Source organism: Thamnophis sirtalis, unplaced genomic scaffold, assembly GCF_051295495.1.
Source record: "Thamnophis sirtalis isolate CommonGarterSnake01/CBP01778 unplaced genomic scaffold, rThaSir2_p1.2 scaffold_3, whole genome shotgun sequence".
Classification (NCBI taxonomy): domain Eukaryota; kingdom Metazoa; phylum Chordata; class Lepidosauria; order Squamata; family Natricidae; genus Thamnophis; species Thamnophis sirtalis.
In genome coordinates, this window is record NW_028261383.1 from 127544815 (window position 1) to 127561538 (window position 16724).

At 37.9% G+C, this 16724-nt stretch overlaps 1 protein-coding gene across 1 annotated transcript in view; it reads left to right on the plus strand.

Annotated features, from left to right (window-relative positions):
* Positions 1 to 16724, plus strand: part of ACSF2 (acyl-CoA synthetase family member 2) — a 77207-nt gene that overhangs the window by 56969 nt on the left and 3514 nt on the right. Inside the window, exons 11-14 of the mRNA XM_014074196.2 lie at positions 13816 to 13923; positions 14724 to 14875; positions 16253 to 16394; positions 16571 to 16681. Coding sequence (XP_013929671.2) covers positions 13816 to 13923; positions 14724 to 14875; positions 16253 to 16394; positions 16571 to 16681 — 513 coding nt within the window. The remainder of the gene's footprint in view (positions 1 to 13815; positions 13924 to 14723; positions 14876 to 16252; positions 16395 to 16570; positions 16682 to 16724) is intronic.

Here is a 16724-nt window from a genome sequence, read left to right on the forward strand (position 1 = left end):
GCGCCACCAACAATCTAGCTGCAGTTATTAAATGCAAAATCAGGTTAATCTCTACAACTGTACAATCAGTAATTATACCTAACAAAAAATAACTGAGGGGTAAACTTTATCCTTTTTTAAAGAACATTTTGCATAATCCACCATATTTTTATCCAAAATGCTTTAACCTTTTTACAAGTCCACCATATATGAAAGTAAGTAGCATCAGCACAGTCACATCTCCAGCATTTAAGTTGTAAATTCGGATACATAGAGGCCAGTTTTTAAGGATCTACAGGGCGGGGCATAACCTTTTCCTAGGGGGTCACAGCAAGATCGACAGCAGTTTACAACTTCCGCGACACCTCATTTTAAAGCCCATAAAAAACTGAATTGAATGAGCTATTAAATGTTAAATTTGCTTTAAGAATGGCTGGAAAATTCGATTCGGAAGAACAAAGGATCATTGACAGAATAAAATGCATTGCCTTTCGAGAGGCTCGCGATGCTGGAGCGACGTTTATCAATCGAAAATGGATTGCAAACAAATTGAAACGTCATCCGGATTGGGTTACTGATAATTGGAACAAAACAGCCCAAGAATGTTTCACAAAATTTGGAGAAGGGCGTCCTCTGCAACTGTCCCAAGAAAGCAAAGCCATCATTGCAACTGGCAGTCGCAAACAACGAAAAGGAAACCGAAAAGTGGCCCAAGAAATCCTTCAAATTCGTGGAAAACGAGTTGATCAAAGGACAATCGGCCGATATCGAGAACGAGAAGGTTTGAAGCCATTCCACGTCATTTGCAAACCATTGAAAACTCAAACACACGTTCAAGATCGGCTTTGGTTGTGCGATTGGTTGTCTGAATGGACCGAGGAAGATTTTCTTCATTTGGCGCCATCTGACGAATTCTTCGTTTATGCCATTCGAAAACCGAATTTCCAGAACGATCGAATTTGGGCTAAAGACGTCGATGACATCGCCAAACATGAACGATATCGACAAATCGTTCGCAATCCGACTTGCATCGGGATTTTTGTCATTTTCACAGCCAAGAAACTGCATTGGGTTTTGAAGGATAAATGGGAATCCTGGGATGGCAGTTATTTCCGTGAGAAAATTTTATTGGAGAATGTCATTCCATTTCTCAGTGATCCAGACAATGTCTTGGTGGTTGGTGAGGCTGTCTTTCTTCATGACAAAGCTCCTTGCATGCGTGCAAATGCGACTCAGCAATTGTTAAAGGAAAACAATGTCGAATTTTGGGGCAATGACGTCTGGCCGGGAAATTCGCCAGATCTCAATCCGGCAGAGAACATTGGGGCCATAATTAAGGATGAAGTGGAAGCTCTGATGATTCAGGAGCAAGGTCAAAATCGATATTCGGTTGAAACTTTGAGAATGAATTTGGAAACTGTGTTGAAAAATCTGGAAAATCGAACGGAACTGTTTGAAGATTTGTTGTGTTCTTATCCACCTCGTTTGAATGCTGTTCGAAGGGCTAATGGTGGTCATACTGACTATTAAATCGTGTCAATAAACTCAGTTTTTGATGGGCTTTCGAATGGTGTATGAATTATTTGTGTTGTTATTACAAGTGTTGCTGTGACCCCCTAGGAAAAGGTTATGCCCCGCCCTGTAGATGCCATCTATAAAGCATCTTATAAAAGTTTCCCTCAAATTTGGGGCTTGTGTAAACTTTACACTTCTTACCCAGATCTTTTCCCATGTATCCAACATTATTGGATCTTCAAAATTTTGGGCCCACTTTATCATACAGTCTTTAATTAACTCTGTTTCCGAATCCATTTCTATTAATGCATTATATAGTCTCTTTATATGTATTGAACTTTGATTTCTGATTTGTTTTAGTAAATTATCCTCGTCTTGCATAAAACCGATTTTTTTATCTCTTTTCCATCTGGCCTGTAACTGCCCATACTGAAACCATGTTTGAATTACCTTTTCCTCTTTTAGTACATTCATAGGTTTTAATTGTAGTACACCTCTTTCTAAGGTAAGAAGCTGTCTGTATGTAATTACATCCTGTTTTTGTACTATATTTATGTTTTCTATTGCGTGTCTAGGAATTGCCCACATGGGTATCTTGTCATTTAATTTATATTGATACATTTTCCAGACCCGCAGTAGAGCATTCCTTAAAATATGACTTTTAAAGTTCTTATCTACCTTTTTATTATATAGCAAGTAAGCATGCCAGCCATATACCAAATCATGCCCTTTGATATTAAGTATTCTATCATCTGTTAAGTTAATTCAGTCACTAATTACTGATAAAACTACTGCTTCATAATATAGTTTTAAATTGGGTAATTTCAAACCTCCTCTCTCATGAACATCTTGCATTATTTTTAGTTTTATTCTCGGCTTCTTCCCTGCCCATACAAATTTATTAATGCCCCTCTGCCATTCTAGCAAATTCACATCTTTTTTTAAGTATTGGTATCATTTGAAAAAGAAATAAAAATTTAGGTAGAATATTCATTTTCACTGCTGCTATCCTTCCAAGCAAAGATAATTGTAATTTCTCCCCATTTTTCGTCTCTGTCTGTATGCTACGCCATAGTGGTTCATAATTATACTTATATAGCTTCCCATTTGAAGTTGAAATATATACTCCTAAATATTTGACCTTTTTAACTATTACACATCCTGTCATTCCTTCTAAGTCTTCCCTTTGTTTAGTATTCATATTTGTAACTAGCATCTTTGTTTTCCCTAAATTTATTTTAAATCCGGACACTTGGCCGTATTGATTAATCATATTCATTAAAACCTTACTAGATTCCTGTGGTTGGGTTAATGTTATAATCATGTCATCCTCGAAAGCACGTACTCTATATTCTTGATGCCTAATCTTGACTCCCTGTAAATCATCTGAACCCCATATTTTGTTCAACAATAGTTCCAAAGTTATTATAAACAATAATGGGGATAAGGGACAACCCTGCCTTGTATCTTTCTCGATTTCAAATGAATCTGTTAAGCTTCCATTGACTATGATTTGAGCTGTTTGTTCCTGATATATTGCTTTAATTGATTGTAAAAAATGCTCTCCTATTTTCATTTTTTGCATTATTTTCAATAAAAATTACCAATTCACTCGATCAAAGGCTTTCTTGGCATCTAGAAATATAAGCACAGCAGGGATTTGGTTATTCTTTCTCAAATATTCCAGTATATTAACAATTTGTCTTACATTACTTCTCATTTGTCTCCCTTGTATAAAACCTGTTTGATCATTATGAATCAATTGCTGAATAACCAACATTAACCTATTCGCTAGTATTTTAGTAAAAAATTTATAAACTATATTAAGTAATGATATAGGTCTGTAATTCTTTGGTTGAGTAAGATCTTTTTGGGTGGCAAACAAATTTAATAAACAAGCACCAATGGGCAGGCTTCTCATTCCATGATCTAGGTGTGTTACCTAGAATTTTAATGTTCATTATTAGCTTTTTTTTTTTTCGTCTAAATATTTTATTTCATTTTCATTTTCATTTTATACAATCACTTATATACTGTACAAAGAAAAAAGAAAAAAAAAAAAACCCCAACATAACACTTCATTCCCCCATACACCCTCTCTTCTCCCCCTCCAACTTTCCTTTCACCCCTCCAACATTCCCCTCTTCTACTTCCCTTCCCCCTCAGACATCTCCCCCTCCCTCCATTTACCCTCCTTACATTCCCTCTCACTCCCTCTTTACTTCTCCCTTCTCTTTCCCTCTTCTCCCCACTTTGGTGTATCCATACAATTCAATTTGTTTTTTACAATAAAAGTAGAAAAAGAAAAAAAGAAAAAGAAAAAAAAAACGACAGTACACAAGTGAATTCTTATTGTTCTAAGGATTGAAACTGTAATTCCACCCTCCCCCCTCCCCCCTATAATCCCCCCTCCCTAACCCCCTTACGGCTTCGCAGGTCCCATGCCCGGCATAATTCTTTAACAAGCATTTAAGTATAATAAGGCCAGCTAACTTTAAAATTTAAAAGAAAGTAAGATAAAAGTAAAGCCAAAAAGAAAAAGGAAAAATAATAGAAAATAAAAAATAAAAAAAAAAAACACCCACACTCACACACAAAAAAAAAAGGGAAAGAAACAAAAAGGGTCATAAACCCACTACATTACCACAGCTTCCCGTTATCTATAAATCTTAATCAATGTGACTCATTCCAAATTTCGATTATTTTGCTACTTGCAGGGTTTCAAACTGTATTAGAGCCAGGTAAGTTGATCAATTAGAATTCCCCAACTAAAAATCTCCTTGCTTTGTCTATCTATTCAAACCTTTAATTTATCTCTTTTTTATCCAAGTATCCAAACCTTTCTATAACACCATTAACTCAAATACTTCTTTCATTTTTCATTTCCAACACCTCCCTTTCTATCCTTACCCACCTCCACATATAAATTTTTTACCTTCCACCCTGCCTTTATCCATATCCACATATATATTTTATCCACATTCATTGCTCCTCCTATATTTACTCCACTTTCCTGAAGATTCTCCGACCAAACTTTCTTAACCTTATATTAATATAGCAACTCAAACAAACATCAGCTTGCGTTCTAGCCCCATGTAATCTAATTAAACTTTCGCTGCCCTTCCCTCTCCCACGCACCTCCCAACTCCGTTTGTCCCAAACCGCAGCTCAAAAAGATCACAATTTCCGCTCTCTTCGCCTGAAAGAATAGTTCATGCGCAATTAAAGTTAGAGTTCAGACAAAATTTCTGTACAATATATGTCCCCAATCAGCAACGCTTCTTTCAGTCTCCATGTCTCATCATCAATATGCCACTTTTCCATTTTATCCCAGACGGAAATCATAAAGCTTTAAAAACATCGCTTAGTCTTTATTCTTTAGTCTTCTGCCCTTCCGGAAGAGAAAAGCAACACGCTCCACCTTGTAGCCACGTGTCTCGCTGTTTGTCTTCTCCTTCTTCCTGTCTCTCCCCAGATCCGGATGAATCAGGAAGTCCCGCCTTCAGGGTCTCGTAGTAAAATTTTCGGGCTTCACAGACAGAGTTAATGCGGTGTTTTTGGTTGCCAAATGTAACTGTAATACCAGCTGGGACTTCCCATCTATATGAAATCTGAGAGTTTCTGAGTTCTTCGGTTAAGAAAGCATACTGTCTCCTTGTTCTTAACATTTGAAATGGTATCTCCTTAAAAACAACCAAGTCGTCCCCGTCAATTCTCAACCTCTTTCCGTAGAGCCTCTGTGTTATCTCATTTCTAGATTCCCTTGTAGTAAAGTATATTATTATGTCCCTCGGAAGCTGTCGCTGTTTTGCTACCCAGGAATTCTGGCGGTAAATTCTTTGAATCTGCCAATCAAAGTTGAGTCCCGGACTTCCCACCAAGCGGCTGAAAGCCTCAAAGAATGTCTGTTTCAAATTCTCCTGTTGGTTTTCACGCAGTCCTCTAACACGTATGGCAAAGGCAGTCTTGTTATAATTTAATTTGACAAGTTCTTTTTGTGCAGATTCAATTTCCTGTTCTAACGATTGAATTTTTGATATCAGATTAAGGTTAGTTTCTTCCAAAAGTTCCAATTTGTCCTCCGTTTCAGCAATATAATCTGTCATGACTGTCATTACTCCGATCATATCCTGCTTTGCCTGAGCAATTTTAGCATCAAATTGATCAGATAAATCCGAAATCAGTTGATTAATCTCCTGTCTGAAATCATTAAGCGTTTTGAGAAGGAATTCTTGTGTTAGCAATTCTCCCGTGGAGGGTGTAGGAGACAAGGGTAGCGGCTTCATGGCAGTTTTTAGAGATATATTATTAAGAAGGCGCTTCTGTTTAAGTTTGGGAGCCATTCCAGAATAAAGTTAAAAGACAAGCAATCCAGCGAGCCAAAAATCAAAGTCTGTGCTCCCCTCAGATAATCTTTTAGCAATTAGTACGGAGAAGCCTTCAGGAGGGTAGAGTCAGCTAGCTGCGTCAGATCAAACACAAAAGCTACGAGATCGCCATCTTGTGACGCAGTTAAAAAAGAAAGGGAGCCTTTTGCGAAATTGAAGCTGGTATTTTAGATAGTAATAGAGAAAGTTCCTCGGGAATGTTCCCCGCCCGGATTGGCTTTTAAATAGCTTAGCTTTGTCCTGGGGGGGGAGGCAATCTGCCTAGGCTGCAAAAAAAAAGCAGCGCGGAAAACTGGCCGGAGTAAAGGCTCAGCTAATGTTGAACCTCTTCTCCATTCACAGCAAAAAAAAAGCTATGAATTACAAAGAGATCCTAACGACTGACCTTCTCCCTGCCCCTTTCTGCCAGAAAGGGGAGATATCTATAGATCTTATAAGATATACGAACCAGAGTCCTGGCAGGAGCTTTATTGAGCTCCCGACGGCGGCAGCCCCTCCCCTCGAAGCCTGTTGAGTAAGATCTTGATCCTCTTTTGGTATCAGGGATATAAAGGCTGTCTTCCAAGATGGAGGTACCTTCCCTTCCATTTGGATCTTATTGAATAATTCCTTGAGAGGAATTATTCCTCTCCATTTCTAATTGTAAATTTTTGTAATAAGCTGGTGTCAGGCCATCTGTACCCGGTGCTTTCCCTACCTTTAACTGTTTAATTACCTGGAGAATTTCCCCCGAAGTTATTGGTTGATTCAATCTCTCCCTCAGCTCGTCTTTATAGGTATTTTTTCTTTATCCAGGTATCTATCTATATCTAAACCTTGTATTTTATCATTCATGTACAATCCTGTAAAAAATTCACGAAAGGCCTTTTGGAACTCATCCTGTTGATACACTTCCTTCCCTTTATAATGTAGTTTTGATATATTACGAGATTTCTGTTTTTTCCTAGTCAAATATGCTAACCATCTACCAGATTTATTTGCATTCCAAAAAGTGTTATGTTTTGCATATAGCAAGTTAGTAGCCACCTGGTCTGACATCAGCATATTAAATTGCTCTCTTAATAAAGTAATTGCTTCTTTAATCTTCTTGTCTCCTGGTTTTAGTATTAACTCCTGTTCTCTCTTCTTGATTTCGTCTTCTAGTTCAATTCTCTTTTTCCCCTGTTTATGTCTATGTAACCTATTTAAATTTATCAGAACTCCTCGCATGTATGCTTTACTTGCGTCCCAAACCATTTCCATAGATGTACCCTTGTTCATATTAAAAACAAAATATTCTCTTAACAATTTTTTACATTCATTAATATTATTCTCATATCTAAATAAGTTTTCGTTCAATCTCCAAGTCCTTCTTGCTTGTGTCCCAAATTCCAACTCCATCCAAACCGGATTATGATCTGATAAGGCTCTGGAACATATCTTCGTCATCTTTACCCTAGAAAGCAAATCATTGGTTGTTAGTATAAAGTCAATCCTAGAAAAGGATTGGTGTCTATCAGAAAAAAATGTAAAGTCGTATTCTTCTGCATTCCTTTCTCGCCAGATGTCTCTCAGTTCAAAATTGTCCATCATATCGAAAAAGGACTTAGGTAATTTTGCTCGCATTTGAATATTTTGCAGGAGACCCTTCTTGTCTTTCTTGGTATCCATAACACCGTTCCAGTCGCCCAATAATATGCAAGATCTATAGTCCCAATGTACTAACTTAGTATGGAGCATTTTATAAAATTTATCTTGTTGTTGATTGGGAGCATATATTCCAATTAGAAGTATCCTTTCCCCTTCTAATACCAGTTCTATTGCAATATATCTTCCTTGAGAGTCTGCTTCAATTAATTCGGCTTTCATGTCCTTTCTTAAGTAAATAACTATACCATTTTTCTTCTCAGGAGCAGAGGCTATAAAGTGTTGCCCAGGTCTTGTATTAATCAAGTATTTCTGGTCAGTTGCTCTAATATGAGTCTCTTGCAGGCAAATTATGTCATTCTTAAATTGTTTCAGATAGTGATTTATTTTCTTCCTTTTCTGTGGGGAATTTAAACCATTAAAGTTCCAGGTTAAGAACTTAGTTGTCATCTTTAGCTCCCTGAAACTTTTTAAGAGCCATCTGGAAATCCTGAAGTTTGATTTTCGGCCTGGCTCTGCTTTTGAACTAAGACCTGTGGCTTCTTGGACGGTAACATGTGTTTGTTGTGAGGCTTGTTGCTTTTTTAACTCTGGTTCCAGTCGCTTGGTAATCACGCGGGTTTGTCTTTGCTCCTTGGCTCCTTGTAGCTCTGAAAGAGGAAGTTGATCCAGCCTTGATGATCCTTGGGTGGCTAGCTGTCTATCCTGTCCTTCTTGTTCTTTTTCTCTGGGTCCAGGAGGGGGGGATGTCCAGCCTTCAATATATTATTGTAAAAATCTCGAGCCTTCCATACTAAATTAAGACGATATCTTTGCCCCTGGTAGGTAACTGCAAGTCCAGCTGGTGCCTCCCATCTGAACTGTAGTTGACAATTTTTGAGCTCATCGACTAAGAAGGCATAGTCTTTTCTCAATCTCAACATTTTAGGTGGTATTTCCTTCAAAACAGTCACCTCCTGACCCCCAATTTGAAGCTTAGTTTTGTAAGACTCTTGCAATATCAAATTCCTCATATCTCTTGTAGCAAAATACACCACAATGTCTCTTGGGAGTTGCTTTTGTCTGGCAAGCCAGGAGTTAACATGATATATCTTGTCAATTTGCCATTCAAGATTCCCTCCTGGCCTTCCCATCAATTGATCAAAGGCTTCTGAGAAGATCTGCTTCAAATTTTCTTGATTTTTCTCTTGAAGGCCTCTTATCCTTAAGGCAAATTCCATCTGTCTATACTGCAGCATTATAATTTCATTTTCTGCATCGCCAACCTTTTGTTGAACCACATCCATTTTCATTACCAGATTAATATTAGAATCACTAAGATCTTCTAATCTATCTTCAATTCCCGAGACATAACCCGATAGGCAATTAAAAGCCACAAGAATATTGTCTCTAATTTGCTGGTTCCGAGTTTGAACCAACTCCATAAGCTCTTCTGCCAATTCTTTATGAGCAGCAGATATCTCTTACTTTATTTTAAGTATTTAAGTATTTAAGTATTTAATAAATTTATAGGCCACCCAATCCCGAAGGACTCCGGGTGGCTTACAGAAATACATTCTTAAAAAAATAAAGAATTAAAATAAAGAATTAAAAATAGAGAAAAAACAGATTAAAACAGATTAAAAGATCACTTCATGCACTCAATCTAGGCAGGGCTGGACCTCATTCATGACGGAATAGCCAGGTTTTGGTAGCTTTTTGGAAGGCTGTGAGAGTGGGAAGGATCCGGATCTCTGAAGGTAGATCATTCCATAGGGTCGGAGCGGCCACAGAGAAGGCCCTCCCCCGGGGAGCCGCCAGATGACATTGTCTGGTCGACAGCATCCGGAGAAGGCCCACCCTGTGTGATCTTATCGGCCATTGGGAGGCATGCGGCAGAAGACGGTCTCGCAGATATCCGGGTCCTAGGCCGTGTAGGGCTATTTTAATTTCCATCGCAGCTGCATGATTTTTTAAAGCCTCAGCTAATTCTTTTTGCAAAATTTCTTGGGTCAAAGGCTCCCCTGCAGGAGTAGGGGGGGAGTAGGGACTGTAATTTAGTTCCAGGATCAAGCGAATTTCCAGCGCTTTTAGACGTGTTGGGGGGGGGATTTTTGCTGCTTGGAAGCCATTCCAAATTTAATCTTCTCCACCCAATTAGTAAATCCAGGCAAGCCGCTTATCCAGCAATTACTATTTAGTTTGGTAATAAATCACTTCTGTTTTAGTGACCTTTAAAATGTTCTGAGCTCCGTAGAAATGTCGTCAGAGCCTGACCCCTCCTACAGAGCTGTTTGGCGCCATTTTCTGTGTATTTCTAGCAAGTAAATTATCAGAAGGAATAAAAAAAATGGAGTTAAAGATTTATACATACAATTAGAAGTTCACGGTATTAGTTCTGCCCACTTTGAAATCAGTAATAAATCAGTCTTTGAGCTGAGGGTGGGCGTGTACCTTCATTCTGCAAAAAAGGCAGAAGAGGTCCTTGACGCGGAGAAATCATTATGCTGCCGTGTGGCTCCCACTTCCCATCCCAGATTTATGTTCTGGGGGGGGTTAATTGGAGCACTGCCCAAACATATCTAGCTCGCCTTCTTCTCCTTGGCCTGGAGAAGAGGTAATCAAACTGCCAAACAGTTGATGGATACTGTTTAGACAGTTTAATGCAGCCAAGAATCCGGAGCTGTTAAAAACAACAACGCCCTCAGGCCCTGCCCAACTGGAAGTCCTTTGCTTTCTTTTTTCAGATCATGTTAAAATGCAAACTTCCTGTAGACAAAAATATCATAGTGTTACTTTGATTTTCAGGTTTACTCCATGGTATACAGGTCTTCCTAGAGTTATGACCACAATTGAACCGAAAATTTATGCTGCTGAGCGAAGCATTTGTTAAATGAGTTTGCTGCATTTTATGACTTTATTTGCCATTTATGTTAAGTGAATCGCTGCAGTTGTTAAGATAGTCACACGGTTGTTAAGAGAATCTGGATACCCCATTGACTTGGCTTGACAGAAGGTCACAAAAGGGGTCCATGTGACCCCAGGACACTGCAACAGTCATAAATACATGCCAGTTGCCAAGTGTCTGAATTTTGATCACGTGACCATGGAATGATGCAACTATTGTACTGTAGGCGTGAAAAATGGTCGTAAGTCATTTTATTTCAGTGCCATTGTAACTTTGAACAATTACTAAATGAACTGTTGTCAGTTGAAGACTACCTGTATTCCAATATAATTGAATGAATAAACATCACATCTGGAATTATTGATAATTACATATGTCTGGACTTCAGGATCTAACAATGCTTAAATGCAGACTCTGAACTTGGATTCAGTTACTTCAGTTATAGATCATAGGAAGAAACAACAATACAAATGGAAAATTCCCCTGAACTTGGGTAATGGATTTTTCCTCATAATGCAGTGCCTAGCATATTTTTCCGGTAATGCATTGAGTGAAGGGCTTTTCTTGCAGATGGAATATATTCACCCCTGCAGGTTTGGGTCCTGTTACTTTTACCTTGCAGAAACTGAGCACAGCTGAGCCTAAAAGGCCTTTACCCTCAAAATTAACTTGGTCCTCCCAAATTTAAAGCAAAAGGAGACTTGGTGCTTAGGGACCTGGCACATAGTCCCAAAGAAGAACCAGTTGATTTTAAGCAAACAAGGGCAAGATTGATGGGGAAAGTGAGAGGACACTGCCAAGAGAGGACTGGAAAGAACATTGGTGTTTCAAGTCTAGACAAATACCCAATGTTATTAAAGGGGATAATTAAATCCATCTCAAAGCTCAAAATGAGACAAGCTTTGGTAGCTGGTTCCATCTCTCTTAAATACTTCCTTTGGTTTATTATTTTATTCCCCTCTGTTTTTTACATAGCCTCTCAAACATTATTCTTGTTTTCCAGCCAGTTCTACTCTTTTCTCTTAAGCCAATGTTGCTTCATTTTCCATAGTGGTTTTTTTTATTGAACTTAAACATGGCTTTAAATATAAGTATCATTTGTTACAAAGTGGCATGCAGGCTAGTATCCTAACTAACTAAGATGGGTGGAAGGCTATAAAAGTAGGAACCATTCTTGCCTTGAGAGAGGGGCTGTTCCATGGGAACAGAGCCTCTACAGAGAATCTTGCCACTGAGCAATTAAGAACAGATGAAAAAGCATGCAAATCCTGCACACTTACTGTCTTATATATATATATTTTAAATAAATTTTTATTTTTATTACACAAACAATACATACAGACAACAATAAAAAAACAGCAAAAAAACAAAAAAAAATACACACAAGAAAAAAAAAGCATCATCACATACAACATGTCGTTTGGTTATAGGTGTTTTAACATCCATATTCTCGAATAACATTTACCATCACAGATTTTTCATCTAGTATAACTAAATACCTCACTTTCATTATACAGTATACATTCAATTACAAAGTATTATTTTTTCCCCAATAAATCATAGTTCCCTTACATTCTTGATTATCTATTTAATAACAGTATATCTTTATATTATCCCCATGTGAAAAAAATTTTTTTTTACCAACCATTTATATTTATATATCACTATTTTCCATTATACATAATTCCACCAATCAACTATCAGGTATGCTTATGTTCATTGTTATCCTTGTACCTCATATCTTCAAACGGAAATCTTATTCCTTCATTTTTCAACAAAATATTCTAAGTGGTCGCTACATATATATACCAATTTTTTAATTATTCCCTTATTAAAATTATTTAGTCAACAACAAGATATCATTGTAATATGTTCTTAAGGTTATACATTATATCACCAAACCTCTATCAAATATACATAAAATCATTGTTATCCTTATCCTTTTTAAAGCAAAAAGTTCTAAAGTATTCAATTCATAGATATATCAGTTTTTCATTGTATCGTTGTTAATCTATTTCACAGCATGGTTGTGTTATCATTTAACTCCTTCAGCTAAAACATGAGTAAGACATTTTTCATTTCCAGGTTTTTTCCCCCAGCCACTGATAAAACAAGTCCCATATCTTATAAAATTGCTCGTCCTCTTGTTCTCTAATTTCAAGTGTCAATTTACTCATTTCAGCACAGTCCATTATTTTTCGAATAACTTCTTCCTGTTTTGGTATTGTTTCATTTTTCCAGTCTTTTGCAAATACGATTCTGGCTGCTGTTAATACATTTACAATCACATATTTTAAGTCTTTGTTATAGATTTCTGGTATGATCCCCAATAAAAAGACCTCTGGTTTGAAGTCTATTTGTTTGTGTGTCATTTTCTCCAACCACATGTGGATTTTAGTCCAGTATCTTTTAGCTTCAATGCAAGTCCACCACATGTGGTAATATGAGCCCGGTATCTGATGACATTTCCAACACTTTTCTGATTTATTCTTGGACATTCTTGCAATTCTGGTTGTGGGTAGATGCCATCTGTAAAACATCTTATAAAAATTTTCTCTATATGCAGTAGACACTGTCATTTTATAATTTTGAGACCAGTTTCTGCCATTTCTCTAAATCAATCCCATACCCAAAGTTTTTCCCCCAAGCTATCATAGTTTCTTTAACTTGTTCTTCTTGTAATTTAACCTCCAATAAATATCTGTATAGTTTTTTAATTACTTTTTCATCAGTACCTGTTAAAATTTTGTCTAACTCAGTCATTTTATTGTAAAAACCTTTGGATTTTCTATCTTTATTATATCTAGATTGTATCTGTACATATGAATACCAATTCATTTCTATCCCTTCTTGTTTCAACTCTTGGATAGATTTGAGTTCACCCTCTGCATTCAATATTTCAACATATCTAACTGTTTGTTCCTTTTTATATATTATTGGATATGAAAATGCTTCAATCGTTGATATCCAGACTGGAATTTTTAAGTAGTGTAATCTTTTTACCTTTTCCCAGTTTAATAACAAAGCCTCCCTTATATAGTGTCTTCTAAAATAGCCATGTGCTTTAGTTCCCTTATACCATAAGAAAGCATGCCATCCCAACAGTAAATCATGACCTTACTTACTGTCTTATATTTTTAATAAAGCAGCTCTCTTACTTAAACAAATTCAGAGAGTTTCCTGGGATCCCTAAACATTTGAAATGCTTTTAAGTTTCAAAACAATTTCTCCTTACATATTATATCTGATGTATATGCTTCGTATATCATACGACATGTATTGAGGTGAGAATGAAACACACAGCACTGAAAAGTTTTTATAGTAGGTCTGCTTTAGTTTGTTTCTGATTTTGGGGAAATTTCTTCTTAGTTGGTTTTGTTCCTCAATCTCACCAGTGTTTCCTTCTTTTATGGTTTGCAGGGTGTGTATGGAACAACGGAGAATAGCCCAGTAACTTTCATGGGCTTCCCTCAAGACAACATAGCACAGAAAACAGAAACCGTAGGATATATTTTCCCACACACAGAGGTGACTAGACTCTTTGCCACAAGTTCTGGTATCACCAGAGCTGGAATTCAAAATGTTTTACTACCGGTTCTGTGGGCGTGGCTTTGTGGGCATGGCAGGGGAAGGATATTGCAAAATCCCCATTCTCTCCCCACCCCACTAAACTGCTTTCCAGCTCTGTTCTCCTGTTGAGGGCAACAAAAGAAGATCAGCTGGGAGACAGCAGGGGCGGGGCCAGCCTATTTGCTGGTTTTCCAAACTACTCAAAATTTCTGCTACTGGTTCTCCAGAACCTGTCAGAACTGGCAGAATACCACCTCTGGCATATCATCCTTCACAGTTTCCATTTGGATCCTCCCCAAGCAGGGGTGGGTTGCTGCCAGCATTACTGCCGGTTCAGTGCGCACGGATGCACAGTTGACCATAAATAAGTCTGCACATGTGCAAAATGTTGAAAAAAGGGAAAAAATTAACTTTGTGCAATTAAAATAGTTCTGCGCATGTGCAGAACTAAAAAACAAGAACCAGGGAACCAGTTCAGATGCATGGCAGGCCTGGGTCGCTGCCAGTTCCAGCGACCCAGGCCGCCAAACCACTACTGGTTTGGCTGAACCAGTAGGAACCCACAACTGCCTCCAAGGCTATACTGTACACCAGGGGAGCATGGATGACTGGGGAATTCTGGGAGTTGAAGTTCAGAGCTTTTAAAGTTGCCAAGTTTGGCCACCTCTAGTGTATTCCTTGTCTTCCTCATCATCATAGTTATTTTGCTTCTCCTAACATCTCATTATTATAAGATTGTGCTTTTCTCTGCATTACAGGCAAAAATTGAGCACCCTAATACAGGGGAAATCCTCCCATTAAACAGCTCAGGAGAACTTCAGATTCGAGGCTACTGTGTCATGCTGGGATATTGGGCAGACCCCAACAAAACCAAGGAAGTGTTGAATGATGAGCAGTGGTACAAGACTGGGTAAGTCCACAGGAACTACTGGTTCATTGGGGGAAGTCCAGTGATTCTGATCATGTGATCCACAGAGATCCTTCGTTGTTTACCATTGATTCTCCACATTCACCAGTCAAAACTTACTCCTGCCTCATCCCCTCTACAAAAAGGAAATAAATACTTAATTTGTTTGTTAGTTATTTAGTTAAGGGAGTAAAGAGGAGGCCTTTTTAGGTGGAAGGAACAGGAATATATACACAAAACTGTAAGCATTATTTTATTTACTAAAAATGGGAGCACTCATGTTTTTTATAGACAGAGAAAAAGATTTTCAAAAATCTAAATAAATAGTGAATTCATTCAGAAATGGGACTACACACTGACTTTTCTTTCAGACACAAAGCTTGGCATTGTTGCTAAATTCAGCATTACTCCTGGATGCCCAGGGGCTGGTATGGCCAGATATCCCTTTGTTCACTTTGGCTGGTGTTCCAGCTGATATCCCTTTCTAGAAAGATAAATCGATTTAAAATCTACATTACAACTGAATCACATCTTATGTACTGGCTTTCCATCCCTTTCCATGTCCAATCCAAACTGTTGCATTTACTCTAAAGTGTAAAGCTAGCATATCATATTTGAATGGATATAGTTGCAACCCAGGGGTGGGTTCCAGCTTCTGCTACTGCCGGTTTGCTCAGGGATGTGCTTTGGGTGTGCGCACGCTTGATGCGCTATGTGTGCATGCACGATAGTAAAAAATGCTTCTGTACATACGCAGAAGGAAAAAGACAAGGTGCCAATAGAACCAGTTCAGGAGCATGGCAGGCCGAGTTACTACCTACTCCGCCGAACTGGGCCAAACCGGTAGGAACCCAACCCCTGTCATGTGGCTCTCTCCCTGCCCTACATTATGGTAGCTTCAACCCTGCTAATGCTCCAGAGATCCCTCAAGACCTGGTTATGTCACCATGCTTGGGGATCCCAGGGAACTGATAACATGTTAAGGTGGCTCCATTACTGATGCATTCATTCTCTATTTGCCATATTGCTTTTTAATATATTTCAGTGTTAATACTTATTGATTTATACTTTTACAATGATTGTATTTTGATTGTTGTTTTTATTTGATTGTTTTATGCCACCCAGAGTCACTTCCTATGACATGGAAGGCAAAATTGATAATAAGCAAATAAATAAATAAATAAATAAATAAATGCCTTGTAGGGTTAAAATGATTCTTCACGTATCTGAAATAGAATTCACAGAGATCTCCTCACTGCCTCCCATCTGTGTGAGACTTTGCAATATAATAAATATTTGCGGTATAACAAATTGAAAATACAAAACCTCTAAGAAGGAAATCTGCAGAATTTGGATGGAATAATTATAATTTCATTTCAGGGACATTGCTATCCTCGATGAGTATGGCTACTGCAAGATTGTAGGTCGCTGCAAAGACATGATCATCCGAGGAGGGGAGAACATATATCCAGTAGAGCTTGAACAATTTCTACACACGCATCCTAAAATTCAAGAAGTTCAGGTGAGAGGGACAGTGAGAAGAGCATCAAAGCTACTTGTTTAGAGATTTTTGCATCTAAAATTACATCCTGTAATAGACACCATGTATGTCCTCCAGGGAAATAATGAACTCAGATAAGTCTCAAGAAAAGAAACCTAATCAATAGTGAAGCTCAATGTCTCCCTCCATCTATTCAGGTAGTTGGTGTAAAAGATGAGCGATTTGGAGAAGAGATCTGTGCTTCCATCAGAGTGAAAGCTGGAGAGGAATGCACGGCAGACGAAATCAAGGCATTTTGCAAAGGAAAGGTGAGGACAAACAGAGGATTTGAACTATCTTCCTCCTCTATTC